At 38.9% G+C, this 15,626-nt stretch overlaps 1 protein-coding gene across 2 annotated transcripts in view; it reads right to left on the reverse strand.

The window, feature by feature from the left end:
- Nucleotides 1-15,626, reverse strand: part of SLC9A9 (solute carrier family 9 member A9) — a 510,438-nt gene that overhangs the window by 171,893 nt on the left and 322,919 nt on the right. For both annotated transcript variants that reach the window (XM_046685210.1, XM_046685217.1), the window contains exon 12: nt 10,103-10,256. In XM_046685210.1, the coding sequence (XP_046541166.1) occupies nt 10,103-10,256 (154 nt within the window). The remainder of the gene's footprint in view (nt 1-10,102; nt 10,257-15,626) is intronic.

Below are 15,626 nucleotides of genomic sequence, written 5' to 3' on the forward strand. Positions count from 1 at the left end.
TGTAGTTTTACTTTCTTATGATGTTGTTGTCTGGCTTTAGTATTTGAATACTTTTGGCCTCTTAAAATGAGTTGGAATATGTTCCCTCCTCTTCTATTTTTCAGAAGAGATTGTTTAGTACTAGCATTATATCTTCTTTCAAAGAAAAATTTGCCAGTGAAACCATATTTTTTGGAAGGTTTTAAACTACAAATTCAATTTCTTTAATAGATATAGGATGATTCAGTTTGTTTCTTTTTGAATGACTTTTGGTAGTTTGTCAAGGATTGTTACATTTTATCCGTCTTGTTGAATTTATGTGCAAAGAGTTGTTTATAGTATTCCCTAATTTTCTTTTTAATGTCTCTAAGTTCTGTCATGAGATCTCCCTTTCATTTTTGATATTGGTGATTTGGATCTTTTCTTTATCCTTTTGTTGATCTGGCTAGAAATTTATCAATTTTATTGACCTTTTCAAAGAACAAGATTTTGGTTATTGACTTGTCTCTATTGTTCCTATATCATCAGTTCCATTGATTTCTGATTAAATCTTTTATTATTATTCCTTTTCTTGCTTGGCTTTAGTTTGCTCTCTTAATCTTCTAATCCTGGAAGATTAGATTGTTGATTTGAAACCTTCCCTGTCTTCCAGTATAAGCATTTAGTGCTACAAATTTATTTTTGAGCATTGCCTTAGCTGAATCTCACAAATTTTGATATGTTACATTTTCATTTTTCTTTACTTCAAGATATTTTCTAATTTCTCTTGAGTTTTTATCTTTGAACCATGGATTGTTTAGAATTGTGTTGTTTAATTTCTAAGTATTTGAAGATTTTCCAGTTTTTAAAATGTTATTTATTTCCAGTTTAATTCCATAATGGTCAGAACAGACATTGTATGATTTTAATTCTTAAATTTTTCAGGTTTGTTTTATGACCTGGGATATTATCTATTTTGCTGTATCTGTGTGCACTTGAAAAGAATGTGTATTCTGCTGCTGTTGGGTGGAGTGTTCTGTAGATGTCAATTAAATCCAATTAGTTAATGGTGTTGTTCAGTTCTTCTATACAATTTCTGATTTTCTGTCTGTTTGCTATACCAATTACTGAGGGAAGAGTATTGTAGCTTCCAACTATAAGTGTGCATTTATCTATTTATCCTTTCAGATTTACCACTTTTTGCTTCACGTATTTTAAGGCTATGTTGTTTGGCACATACACATTTTCTATAGCAATGTCTTCTTGGTAAGTTGACCATTTTACTATTAGGTAATGTCCTCTTTATCCCTGAGAAATTTTCTTGCTCTAAACACTGGTCTGTCTGATATTAATATGGCCACTCCAGCTTCAGTTTGATGTTTCCATGGTACAACTTTTATCCATCCTTTTCCATTTTTTAATATTTAACCTAACTATATCATTATATTTAAAGTGTATTTCGTTTAAACTGCTTTGGTTTTTTAAAGATTTTTTATTTTATTCCTTTTTCTCCCCAAAGCCCCCCAGTACATAGTTGTATGCTCTTCGTTGTGGGTCCTTCTAGCTGCAGCACGTGGGACGCCACCTCAGCATGGTCTGATGAGCAGTGCCATGTCCATGCCCAGGATTCTAACCAACGAAACACTGCGCCGCCTGCAGCGGAGCACACGAACTTAACCACTCAACCATGGGGCCAGGCCCTAAAGTGCATTCCTTATAGACAGTGTATCAGCATATAGTTGACTCTTGTTCTTTATCTACTTTGACAATCTCTTTCTTTTAATTGATGACTTTATACCATTTAAGTTTAATATAATTATTGATACATTTGGGTTTAGATCTACCATGTTATTGCCTGTTTTCTGTTTGTTCCCTCTGTTTCTTCCCCACCTGCCCCATTTCCCTCTCTTACTTTGTTTGAGGTTATTTGAATTTGTTGTGTATTCCACGTCATCTATTGGATTTTTGACTATATCTCATTGTTTAGACATTTTTAGTGGTTGATCTAGAAATTACAATATACAATATAAATGCTTTACTTTTCACAGTCTACCTTAAACTAATATATTACCATTTCAGGTGGAATGTAGAAAACTTACCACTTTACAGGTCCCTTTAACCACTCCCCTTTTTGGATAAACTCATAAGACAATCTTAAATTTTTCTTCCAGCAGTCGTATACATTTGAAAGGTCTTAAGAGAAAAAAAATAGTCTATTATATGAAATAGATATTTATCATTTCTGTTGGCCTTTCTTCATTCCTGTTGCTCAAAGTTTTCCTCTAATATCATTTATCTTCCATCTGAAGAAATTCCCTTGGGTTTTTTTGTTTTGTTTTTTTTTTAGAGCAAGTAAGCTGGTGAAAAATTCTATTGTCACTTTTGTACAAATTGAATAATTTCTAATAATCTATCTTCAAGTTCACTGACTCTTTCATCTGTCATTCTTTATTTTGCTGTTAAGCCAATCCAGTGAATGTTTTATTTTGGTTATTACATTTTCATTCTAAAATTTCTATTTATTTATTTTTTGTAGCTTTTATTTCTCTGTTGATTTTTTCCATTTGTTTCCATTGTGTTTGCTCTTACTTCTTGGGGCATCATTATAATAGCTGCCTTGAAGTTCTGGTCTGTTAATTCCAACATCTGTGTCATCTTGGGGTTGATGCCTTTTGCCTTTTTTCTTGTGAGATGTTAAGATTTTCCTGGTTTTCATATGTTGATTAATTTTGGATTTATCCTGGAAATTTTGAATATTATGTTAAGTGACTCTGGTCTGGATATGTTAAGTAACATAGGATTCTCCTATGGAGAATGTTGATACTTTGTTTTATCAGGCAATCAATCATATTAGGTCCAAGACACAAGTTTTTACCTGCCTTCTGTTGCCTGTGGCTCCAATGTCAGTTCAGTTTCAAAGTCTTTGCAGTGCTATTCAGGTCTGTCCTGCATGTATGTCATCCATGTCCAATCTGGGACTTGAGTGATGCTCTGCCTTGTAGTTCATTTCTTAAAGCCTTGGTGTACTGCTTAGGGTCAGATATATGCATACACAACTTGGGGGTGAGCCCAAAAGTTTATACACCACTTTGTTGGATCACTGTGTTGCACTCCCTCCATTCCACTATCTCCTCCACATTTTCTGGCTTCCCAAAGCCCAGGGCTTTAGTTTCCCTACACTGCTACATGTTTCCCATGATTTTTCCGTAATATTGTGCCTGCTTCCAAGGTCAAGCAGTGAGAAGATTAAGAGAGAAAAAAAATGCAATGGGAATTCTTCCCAAGGTCTCAGGACCTCAGTTCTTCTGGTTGGAATTTTAGGGGTCTGCCTAACTGTTGCTGCTATCATCAACACTGTTGCCTCAGAATTGTCTGGTATTGGGATGAGAGAGAATAACATAAACAACAATGACAAACTCAGAGATTTCCCCCACTCTTATGACCAACAGGGGTCCCCTTTCCTGTGCTTTGTGCCAAAACCAGAATTTCTTTTCCAATTCTTTCTGTCTCCCTGGTTGCATAATTCTGGTCTTTTAATTGCCTTTGAGTCTAGGTCAAAAGATTTTAGAGAGGGAAAAAGTGGAAAATTCACCACTGGTTTGATAGTACTCTAAATTCCGGTTTCCTTCCCCAATCTGTCTGCAACCATTTACTTTAAGAGTCCCTAGATAGCTGCCAGATGCATTCTGTCCAGGGATTTGAATTGCATTCAGTAGAAGAGACAGAGGGGAGTAAGTAGGCTCCGTCTTGACCAGGAGTGGAACCCCCTCCGCAGCCTTTTGAATAATGAGTTCCATCTATTGCATTTAAAATAACTTTTCAGACTTCATCTGTACCTAAAGTAATGATACACCTATTACTTAACATAAGGCACCTGTATTGGATCATGCTTTATGATAACAGGCTAAGAAATTCTCCTCAATAGAACGGAACGTTCATTGTTTGGTGAACTTAATAAATGGGTGAAGCTTATTGACGCTGATGTTCTCAAGAGCATGCTAGAGAAGGTAAACAGGAACGTGCCTAGTGGAGGGCAGCTGGCAATTGTGAAGATAAAGACGGTTATCTCTAGAACTGGGAAGATCTTGTACACAGAAAGAAAGCATATCACAGAACCCAGGCGGCACTGGAAGCAAATTTAGGAGCTGCTAATTCATAGTGCTTGTTATAAACCTAGGATATTTTTAAGTCAACAATAGGTTACTACAGATATCCATTATCTCTAACAGAATATATCAAACTAGATTGATTCGAGCAATAAATATTTAGAGTTATGAAACACTTTTTAGACTAGCATAGGGAAAATAGGACATAATTTTAAATGAGGGGTAGGGGTAGGAAATATAAAGTATAAGTCTCCATTCAAGTGAGTAAATTGGTTTTCCCATGTTTCATGACAAAGGGTATGTCTCAGGCCTGTCAACTGATACAAACTTATACAAAATATACAAATTGGTACAGAATGAATACAAAATAATAAAATTGACACAAATTGATGAAATGGTGCAACTTAAATGCCAGTAAAGATCCTAAGCAAAGATTACGTTAAGAAGGAGATGAAAGCATGTTCTAGAATCTTTCTGAGCTGTTGGATACACAGAATGCTTTTTGTGAGCATTTTTCTTTAAGAGGTTTATCATTTTGAATGCCAAAATTAGAGCTGCCTGTAAAATTGATGAATCTAGTTAATACATAAAATGAACCAAGCTCCCCAGAGACTATTTCTTTCTATTTCCCACGTAAGCTATGCTTCCACAAATACAATTCATTAATAACACTTTATATGTATGTATGTGTGTGTATATATGTGCCATGGGCAGTAAAAGAGTGTTTGGATACGAAAGGGTCATCATTGCTCCTTTGGGTACATTTGTTGAGCACTTACTGTATGCCCTAAATTCTTTATACACACAACACCTTACCCTTGTAACAATCTAAAGAGGGAGATATCATTACTCCCACTTTACAGATAAGAAAATTGAGACATAGAGAGGTTGGGTTTATTGCTCGAGGTCCCACAGCTAGTCAGAGAGTCAGGGCTGGGACCCACGCTGTCTTCCTCCGGAGTGTGCGTGCTGATTTACTACATCAGCACATCAGTGGAGCAAATCGTTAAACATGCCGGGGACTCTGGATACCAGAAACAGCAAATGGAACACAGCTAGGTGCTAAGGGAACATAATTATATGTATTCCTCCATTATATTAAACTGACATTTCCTCACCCAGTCATAAAGAAAGTCTGTAAGCAGATGTATTTAACTGTGCTGTTGTTTAAGATTAAAAAATTTTACTCAGGGCAGTTCTCTCTTTACCCCTGTGTGCGTTCCTATGATGGCTGTTATTAATAAATCTGTAGCCAGTGGGTATAAACGTAAAAGTGGGTAAAGAAAGCATTCTAGGATGGCATAAAATGGGGATGGGTCATAAACCAAAAATAGAATTTAAATATTTAACTAAAATAACCATAGTGGAGACATTGCACTATCTTAAAGTTATTCACTGTGTGATGGACGCAGGCTAGTGTGTGCAATTTATTGTTTGATTATGGAAGAGACTGACAGCCGTCTGACTTAGGATCCTGGATGGGGTCAAAGATGGCCGTGAGGGTGATGAATTCCTTTAGTTCCAAGTTCCTACATTTGAGGACAAACATCCTCGCCTGGCTACTTCAGACCAGGGTGGACCCTGCTTGCCCTTAACTGTTCTGAGTCAGAGAGAACCTACACGGAAGAGTTTCTGTGCTGCGTGAGCAGGTCAACCCAGCCACTCACGAAGGAGGAAGATTTCCTGTGTTTGTTTTTATCAGGCCTGCTTGGTTTAAAAAGTACGTCTCTTTTTCCCCAGATGATTTGTTAATCAACGTGGATTGCAGGCATCAGAAATAAGCTCATTTATTTAGGGCAGCAGAAGAATGCTCTAGTTGGGCGTGCGGGCCCTGGGCTCAGGCTGCCTGGGCTGGGGGCTGGCTCTGCAGTCTGACAGCGGTGTGACCCTGGGCCGCTTTGCTGGGCCTCACCCACCCTGGGAGGTGGCTACTCCTAACATCACTACTGTCCCCAGGGACCTCCCTACGGTCCCCATTTCACAGATTAGAGGCTGAGTCACAGGGAGGTTATGTGTCTCACACTTGATTATCTTGTATCTGGCACGGAGCAAGTACTCAATAAAAGCTGGCTATTACTGTTTGAGACGTTAGAAGTCAAACTCTAGAAGCTGTGGAAGTCATCTTGCTGGAGCACTTTCTACTGTAGTCTGGAACACAAGTTCTGAATTGCTCTGGTGTGCAAGGCTTTCTGCACTGTGGTTCAGACACTTTGAAGAGATGGTCCAGCATGCCCATCTGGGGGAGTCCAGGAGAGGTTTGCACTGTGGCATGGGCTCCATTCTCATGTGCTTTGTTTGCTCCATGTGGCACCCTACGCTAAACTGAGGATGGGGTTTCACCCCCCGACCCCCCACCCCAACCCCAATTAATCACCACTGCCAGAGGGCTCTGCTCTGTCAGCCTTTGAGGTTGATTTGTGGGCATGTGGGATCATTGGGGGGTACCCCTGTTTACTGGACTCTGCAGGACAAAGCCCGACACCTTTGATCTCTTGTTTCCTGGCTAACTAAGAGCAGAGCTAGTCCCTGGAGACTGCGGCCGGGTTTTCCTCGCGCCATCACTACTGCAGGAGGGCGGAGGTCCGGATTCTAATCAAGAAATCATTCTGCTTTCTTTTCCGTGACAACCTCCAACACAATACTGTACGTGTCTTTTCTTTTTCTCTAGATTTTTGAGAAACAAGGTCTGTGATTTATTTCAAATGCTGCATTAAAAATATTTTATTACTTTTTAAAAGAAAATAAAACAGCTTTAGGACAAGAAATTTGTGCTTAGGACAAGACTTAGTCAATGGAGAATTTGTTTCAGATGTAAAGATCATTCTGAGTGTCTCTAAGCACAGGATCATTGCTGTTTTAAAGTTGTTTCCAACAAAGTGCCATTCATATTAACACTAACATTTTTTACCTGATATAAAATATTTTATCTGCAGCCTACTGTGGTAGTCTCTGGCTGAATGGCGAATTTTATGGGGATTTAAAAAAACTCAAGTACCTACCTAATAAGAGAAAAAAATGTAGAATTAAGAAAAAAATCAAGAAGGGAAGGCAATGTAAAGCGTATAAATTAATCATATACCAAGAGAGAATGTTGAGTTCATTCAACATCACATTTGTGTTCCTGCCTCTTGGGTTTCCCCACTGCTGTCATTTTATTAAAACTCCAATTTACTTACATTCTGGCATTTTATTGGAAGTGTCTGACATGAAAGTTGGTTAATGAGACATTGCTCTGTAAATAAGCAAAGCCTTGCTAAATATAGTCCAAATGATGGACAACTATCATTTAAAAGCTATACTGAAATTAAAGATTTCTTTGATAACATTATAAACCGGGAAGGAGAACATATGATGGTGTCACTGTGACATGGTTGAACCAAATTTAAGTCACGCTTGGACATATGCTGGCTTATGGTTCTGTTCTTTCACGTTTATTCTGTCATGTTTTATTTCCCTCCCATTCATCAACACACGGTGACTCTTCCTCAAGTTAACCCCTGCCTCCCTCAGTATAGGTGCTACGGAGTTGAAACTGAAGGCTCAGGTGTGCCTGACCCCGCACAGCTCTGGGCAAATCTGGCAGTATTTACTATTAGCTCCATCTCCACTAGGGGTTACAAAGTCTAAACTAGCTGCTCTCAAAGTGTGGTGCTGGAACCTGCAGCATCAGCACTGCCTGGAATGTGGTAGAAATGCAAATTCTTAGGCCCTGACCCAGACCTACCAGATCAGAAACTCTGGGGAAGGGGCCCAGCAGGCTGAGGTTTAATGACACTCCAGGTGGATCTGATGCTCACTCAGGTTTGAGAGCCATTGTCTTAACTTGCTGCCCTGAATCCGGTCTGCCCGGCTTGACTTCCTGGGTACCCACACATCTGTGAACCTTAGTTTACGCCCTCTGATTTCCTCATGACTGGGTCTCTGGTCTCTCTGACTGGGCTTCTGCTCTGATTTCAGATTAACACTCGAGTTCCCAGCTGAGATTTCCACCTTGCCTATTAAACGGGGCCCTGTCAACTCCTTTCCCTAAATACATCACAGCCCTGCCTTTGCCCTCTCCCCTCCTGGCTGATGGCCAAGTCTGGCATTGAATCAGTTGAGTCATTTGGAGCCAATTCCCACTGGGGCATCTCTGTGATGTGGCGATGGTCATATCGCTGGCCTAATTCGACCTCCAGGCCCCCCCACCTGCGGACGCTGTGGTTGACATCACTATCTTTCCTTATCAGGCCCTATCCTGTAGCCTGGATAATTGTTCTAACTTGCCTAAAGCCCCATTAGTACACTCCCCTCTCTCTGCTGATCCGGATAGCAAGAGACCGCATAAGCTATGACATCTCTTTGAAGTCAATGGGTGCCTTCAGAAAACACTATAGGAGAGTTAGGCAAACACTTTAGGATAAAACACGTTACTGATTTGGGGACAAACTCTTCAGAGTAAAAAAAGACAACAGTAGAAAATAAGTTATGTTTGAAATACTTTAAGAAAATGTAGACATTACTACTTTATGTTCTGAATATTCTAATCTACCTGACCGAGCGTTCAATCTTTTATCTTATGGGGACTGCTATCCTCTAACTTTTGTTTCCCAGGCCCTACTTTTTCCATGCATGGATCCACTTACTGAATTTTATTTTCCAGAAACTTGAACACACCACTGTCTTACTAACAGTTCCCAGGGCACGCAGCACCGTAGAGTTTAATGTAACATGTGTGCCCATCCATAGGTGCCGACACAGGTAGCCACCGCTGTGAAAGAAATTGCAGGTCACATCTATATGCCTAGAAAATAATTCAACAAGCATTGCAAAACACTCTCCATTCACCTTTGGTCAAAGGCCGTTTATGTGTTTAGCAACATTCACAGTACTTCAAGAGGTTCTTTTTTCTTTGAATTTGGTTGAATGCATGGCCACCTGGCTGAGCTTAAGCATAAGCTTGCTTATACTAGACTGTGAGTCCTGCTTCTGCCTCCTCTTGGTCATGGATCGGAAATTATCAGTAAGTGCCTAACAAAAGCAATTTACATTTGTGGTTATATTCACTTAATTTTTCTTGTAGTACTTATTTATTCAATCTTACTATGTGCCAGGCACTATATTGGTGCTGGAATAAGAGAGTCTTGTCTGAAAGGACCTTCTTGGAAGTCATTTTCCAGGCAGATGGATCTTTTCCTGTCAGATGTGACGGGTATGGATCGGCCTTACAGAGAATGGGCTGGGACCAGGGAGGGGCTGCATGATCATCAGATACATGGCTTTGAGGAATAAAATGTGATTTACCTAAAGCACAATTACATTCTGGGACATGAAAATGATCCGGGTCAAATAAACACTTAAATAAAGACGACAACATTTTAAAATAGATTTCCCCATTTATGCAATTGGCACAAGCTATCCATTTTTGTCAATTGTCCACTATCTATGTGCCTCAGGTTTACAGCAATCATTTGGGCACTTTTTATTGGAAGGCTCCAGCTGCAGTCTTGACCCTGTTTCCCTGTGAGAAATTGTCTAACTTGTGTCATAGCATCCCTCTGGCTAAACATGTGGCTCACGAATCAAATATGTTTCAGTGTTTCCTGTGTTCCTAATTCTGTCCTAAGTGCTGTGAGGAATTAAAAGCAAACAAATTCACTTCTCCCTGGTATTACAGCTTTTCTGTGTAAATCCTATCGGATCGTGAGTATAAGATATGTGTATGAAGACGAGCTGTGCGTCTTACTCGTTTTTGTAAACTCCATAACATATCATTGTACTCGATAAATATTGTTGAATGGGAGAATTCACAGATAGATAAATTCACTTCTAGAGACAGGCTATGAACAGACAACATCCTGAGAGTTCTAGGACTCTTGGGAAAGTCAGTTCCAACTGTGATGGGTGATACTGTCTCGCGTTGTGAATGAAGGTGAGCTTTGCCCAGGGAGGTTAGTGCACAGACCTGCCATGGTCCTCTAGACCAAGCCAGCAACACCAGCAAGGGACGAGCCCGCTGTGCCACCTGATGGTTTCCTTTGTTCCACAGCGCTACTCACCTGATCTGAAGCCAAGTCAGCATGGGGGTCGTTCCTCCTCCAAATACCCAGACTGTGAAGAAGACGAGGAGCAGCGTGGTGCTAAACATCATTTGTTTGGGCTGAGACTCCGTGTCCCGAATAGCTAAAGCAAATGCTATCGCTCCTCGTAAACCTTACGGGGAAAACCAAAAAAAGAAAACAAACACCTGCATGAATCTCATTCTCATTTCATTGAATTTATCTGTACAGTTTGCTAACAAACACAATTACGCTCTTAAATTAAATTTTTTATTTTGAGATAATGATGTAGATTCACATGCTGTTGTAAGAAATAAGACAGGCTTACTGTGTACCCTTTCCTTGCTCCCCACCACATCCCCCCAAAACATAAGGTCTTGCAAAACTCTAACACAACATCACAACCAGGATTTTGACATGGACACAGTCAAAATACAGCACATGCCCATCACCACAAAGATCCCTCATGTTGCCCTTTTTAACCACATCTACTTCCCTCCCTCTCACGCCCGCCTCAACCTCTGGCAACCGCTAAGCAATTCTCCATTCCTATAATTTTGCCATTTCGAGAATCTTATATAAATGGAATCATGTAGTATGTAGCCTTTGGGAATTGGCTTTTTTCACCCAGCATAATTCTCTGGATATTCGTCCCAGTTGCCGAATGTGTCAATAGTTTGTTCCTTTTTATTGTTGCGTAGTATTCCATGGCATGGATGTTCCATAGTTTGTTTAACCATCCATCTGTTGAAGGACATCTGGGCTGTTTCCAATTTTTGGCTGTTACAGATAAGGCTGCTGTGTGTGATTGTAAGTTTTCATTTCTCTGAGATAAATGCGTAGGAGTGCAATCACTGACTCCTGTGGTACTTGCATATTCTTAAAAGAAATTACCAAACGTTTTCCAGAGTGGCTATACCATTTTACATTCCCGCTAGCAATATATAAGTCATCCAGCTCTCTGCATCCTCACCAGTATTTAGTGTTGTTGCTATTTTTTATTTTAGTCATTCTAATAGGTGTGTGGTAATAGCTTATTGTGATTTTAATTTGCATTTTCCTAAAGGCGCTGAACATTTTGTAATGTGCTTGTTATCTTTATACCCTCTTGGGTGAAATGTCTCTTCATGTCTTTATCTCATTTTCTAATTGGATTGTTGGAGTTTTGATTGTTGGTTTTGAGAGGTCTTTATATATTCTAGCTAATAGTCCTTTGTCAGAAACATTGTTTGCAAATATTTCCTCCTGCTCTGTAGCTTTTTATTAATGAAGTCTAATGTGTTGATTTTTTTCCTTTTATGAATGATGTGTTTGGAGTGAAGTCTAAGAACTCTTTGCTTCGCTCTAGGTCCCAAAGATTTTCCCCTATGTTTTTAAAATGATTTCTAAAAGTTGTTTAGCTTTACATTTTACATTTAAGTCCACGATCATTTTGAATTAATTTTTGTATAAGGTGTGAGGTTAGGTTGAGCTTCATTTTTTTGCCTACAGATGTTAATTGCTCTGTTGAATTGCTTTCGCACTTTTGTCAAAAATCACTTGGGTATATTTGTGTCGATCTATCCCTGGGTTCTTTACTCTGTTCCATCGATCTATGCGTCAATCTCTCTTCTAAAACACACTGTCTTGATTACTGCAGATACACAGTAGGGCTTTATATCAGGTAGAGTGATTCTTATATTTCATTTTTAAAGTTGTTATATCTATTCTAGGTCTGTTATGTCATTTCTAGGTCTGCCCCTAAATTTTAGAATAATATTGTCTATATCTACAAAAAAAAACTTTTTGGGCACAATTTTTTTAAAGAAATCAAATGTTAGACAATAAGGAAAACCAAGCTTACGCACCTGTGAAAGTTAATAAATAATTAAATAACATTTAAGACTTACTCTAGCCTGACTAAATACTTTACAAAGTCTATAATCTAAACTAACCTGTTAAAACCTGCTTTTTGCATGTTTTATTTTTCTTCTTTAATAATAATAATACGCTAATAGAATTCTTATGAATCCATATCAAATATATTTGCAGGAAGAGGTATTAAAGATTGAATGCTAAAATTTCAAATCAAAACATGATGACGTTAAACAAAACAGAGATACAGACTTTGAAGAAGAGTAAATAAGGGCACAAGCAGTAAAGTAAAAACGTTCAAGTGGAAGGTCTCTCTTGGGTAACACAGATGTACAAGACATTTACGGGCCCTGTTATATCAGGTAATGACATATAAACATTTATAATGACAGCCAGTATAAGTCAAAGAGGTAGTGGTTTGGTTATTTTTATGGGAAGGTTTATATGACATACATAAAATTTCAATGGTCCACTTTTTATAATATTTACTGTATCATCTAGGTTTCTAAATTTATAAATTTGTATTCATACATTAAAAGAATTTTAGGAATTCAATACCGGATAGGATGAGGAACACTGTCTCAACTCTGGTTTTTATCCCTGAGTTCTCAACTTAGAAAATAATGCTCCTTTCTTATCTCCACGCTGAGCATACACAAGAGACAAGTGGCGTAACACAAGATCCAGAGGATTAGACTAGGGAGACTTAATATATTTTGCCCGAAACAAGGAAGCCTAGGAAAGAGAGAGGAAATGCACTCTGATTATAAAATACCTTCAAGGAACAAAATGTAATGGAGGAAGGAAATTATTCTAAATCTCCACGTAGACAAGGAAATGGCCCGAAGATAAAGAAGATAACATTTGAAGTAGATATTAACAAAAAGTTCTTAAACATCAGAAATTCTGAAGGCTTGAGATGATTGTACTCAAGAAGAAAAGTCCCACACCAGAGAGGTCCATGCGTTCAGACCCAGCTGGGGACGAGAGAGTAGGGATGTTCGTAGCCCTTAACACTGGGGAGTATTTCAATGTTCTCGCCGGGAAATACAAATGGTGTCATTAGGGAATGGAAACTCAAGGAAACAGTCTTGCAACAGACTTCCGGATCTGAGGAGAGAATTTACAGGTCAAGGGAAAGCTCCTGGCAGTGTTTAATTGCAGTACAAGTTTAGAAATAGAAGGTGATCTTTTCATTTTCTCTTTTCCTCAAGCTCACATTGCTAGAAATGTCCATAAAACAGCATTACTCCAAGTTAGGTGGTGGGTATTAGAAGTAGTCAGTGATGGGACTCTTTAAGTATTTATTTTTATTTTATTGAATATTTATAGGTTTTTTTTTTTTACTTCACGTTTTTGTGAGAAAGAATAGAATAGAGACCGGAATACAAATTAAAACTTGCCATCTCATACTTATTGTAAACTCTCTCATGTTAGCATCAAGGACAAGGAAGGACACAATCATTTATCTTTCTAAGTACGTTTGATAATGTGTTGTTATTATGTTAAACTAGCATAACTATGCTCTTAAATCTAAATTATCTATACATGAGCAGTTTTTGGCTTAAAAATATATTCAAAAGATATCTGTTATTCTGACTTCTAAAAATATATATAGTCTATTTATAAAGCTCTCTATATTTACAGGAGATGAAATATAGAGATCTCTAGGGGAAAAAAGGAAAAGTTCAGCCACTGCCTTGTACTTGTGGCAGGTTGACAAATATTGCTAATTAGGGCCAAACTCCAAGATGTTGACAAGAGGATACCGTCTCCATATGATAACCACCTAAAAAACACAGAAAAAGGGGGTTTTTGGAGAAAGGATCTTCTGTCTATAGCCCTGGTCACACATGGCGCATATGGCACACGCCACATGTGGGATGGCCTGGCAGCAGGAGAAACGTGGAACAGAGACAGATGAGGTTGCTAAGTGGACAAAGTGAAGCTAATTTAGAACTCGAGATAAGAACTGTTGCTGTGTCTCACTCATCTTTCATGATTCCAAAGTTATTTATCACACATTTGGAGCCTGGACAATTGTCAAGTCAGTGGCCATTGATGGCTTCATTCAGTACATATGTGTCTTGGTCTGCCACAACAAAATGCCATAGACTGGGCAGCTTCAACAGCAGACATTTCTTTCTCACGGTTCTGGAGGCTGGAGGTCCAAGATCAGGGTGCCAGCATGGTTGGGTCCTGGTGAGGGCTCTCTTCCTGGCTTGCAGAAGGCCGCCTTCTTGCCGTCTCTCCATATAAGGGCACTAATCCTATCACAGGGGACCCACCCTCAGAACCTTATCTAAACCTAGTGATCTCCCAGAGGCCCCACCTCCAAATACCATCACATTGGGGTGGTGAGAGCTTCAACATACAACTTTGGGGGACACAATTCAGTCCATGGCAATCCACACTGATGACCTGCTAAGTGGAGGTTCTGTGCAAACTTACCTACTTAACCCCATGGATTCGGGAAACAGGTGACTTTAGGATTGAAATAAATTACTTAGGCTACCAGCAAAATATTAGAAATAAAAAATGATATTGAGTAAGGAGTTTCTTTTAACAAAACGTTATTTCCAAAGAACACATACCATTTTGCTTAGAAACTCAGGAAATCCAGAACTCACTGTGAAAACTTGTGTTTTGTTTTGTTTTATGAATAATTTGACCCTTTGGATTTACCTTTCTTTTTCTCTTTGCTTTGGCCAACTAATGGAAATAATTCTATACTTTTGGGGGTTGATAGACTATACCATTTCATTTTAGATGGGTTCACTTTGCAGAGATTTGATATATTTCAGATACTCAGTTGGAAATTTAGCATCGTCTTGGGGAATAAAAGAATTACCTGCAATTAAATGTGGTTTCATTTAAAATTGGTCTGTAAGGGATTCTTATGTTAATTATGTTGATGTTCTATTCATAACAACAGAAGACTATTGAACCAAGGCAATCTTTCTAGCAAGGACCCCTGCTGCATAAAATGTGCAGCTTCCTGTTTATCTTTAAAGAGCAAAAGTGAAACTTAATCTGTTATAAATTTGCAAATGTGTTCTGAATGGGTGAGGGTAAGATACAGTTACATTTAAATCACAGGAATATAAGGATCCCCTAGGACATTTTTATTGAAAGTATAAAGCAATAGTCAAAACCCAAACATTTATTGAGCACTCACTATGTGCTATAGACTACCCAAGACACAGTGGGAAGGCAATGATGAAGTTTGGCTCCTCTATTCCAGGGCTCACGTTCCTACAAAAACGATTCTCTTAACAGGTAGACTGTGATAAGGCGTATTAGAGGTGTAAAGAGTGTGCTTTGCACGCATCGACTGATGAAGCAAAAGGTAAGATTGCTAAACCTCCTGAGGGCCCAGATCAAGACCATTGTCAAAGATGTGCAGTGTTTACGGCACTGAAATCAGTGCAGGGGTAAAAGAGGTCTTTGTATACGTGGTTTTCTGTACCTGAATCATTTCTCCCACCCAAATTCTCTCCATTCTTTTTCCTATAACCCTCACACAGACTTCACCTAATTCCAACTGATCTTCAGAGCTCAGGTGTGCCACTGATTTCTCTACAAGTCCCCTCTGAGGTCTGGGCCTGGGTCGGGCTAACATCTTCCTAGGACAACCTGTGCTTGCCCTATCAGGGGACTTAAGACATGA

Source organism: Equus quagga, chromosome 1, assembly GCF_021613505.1.
Source record: "Equus quagga isolate Etosha38 chromosome 1, UCLA_HA_Equagga_1.0, whole genome shotgun sequence".
NCBI classification, from domain to species: Eukaryota; Metazoa; Chordata; class Mammalia; order Perissodactyla; family Equidae; genus Equus; species Equus quagga.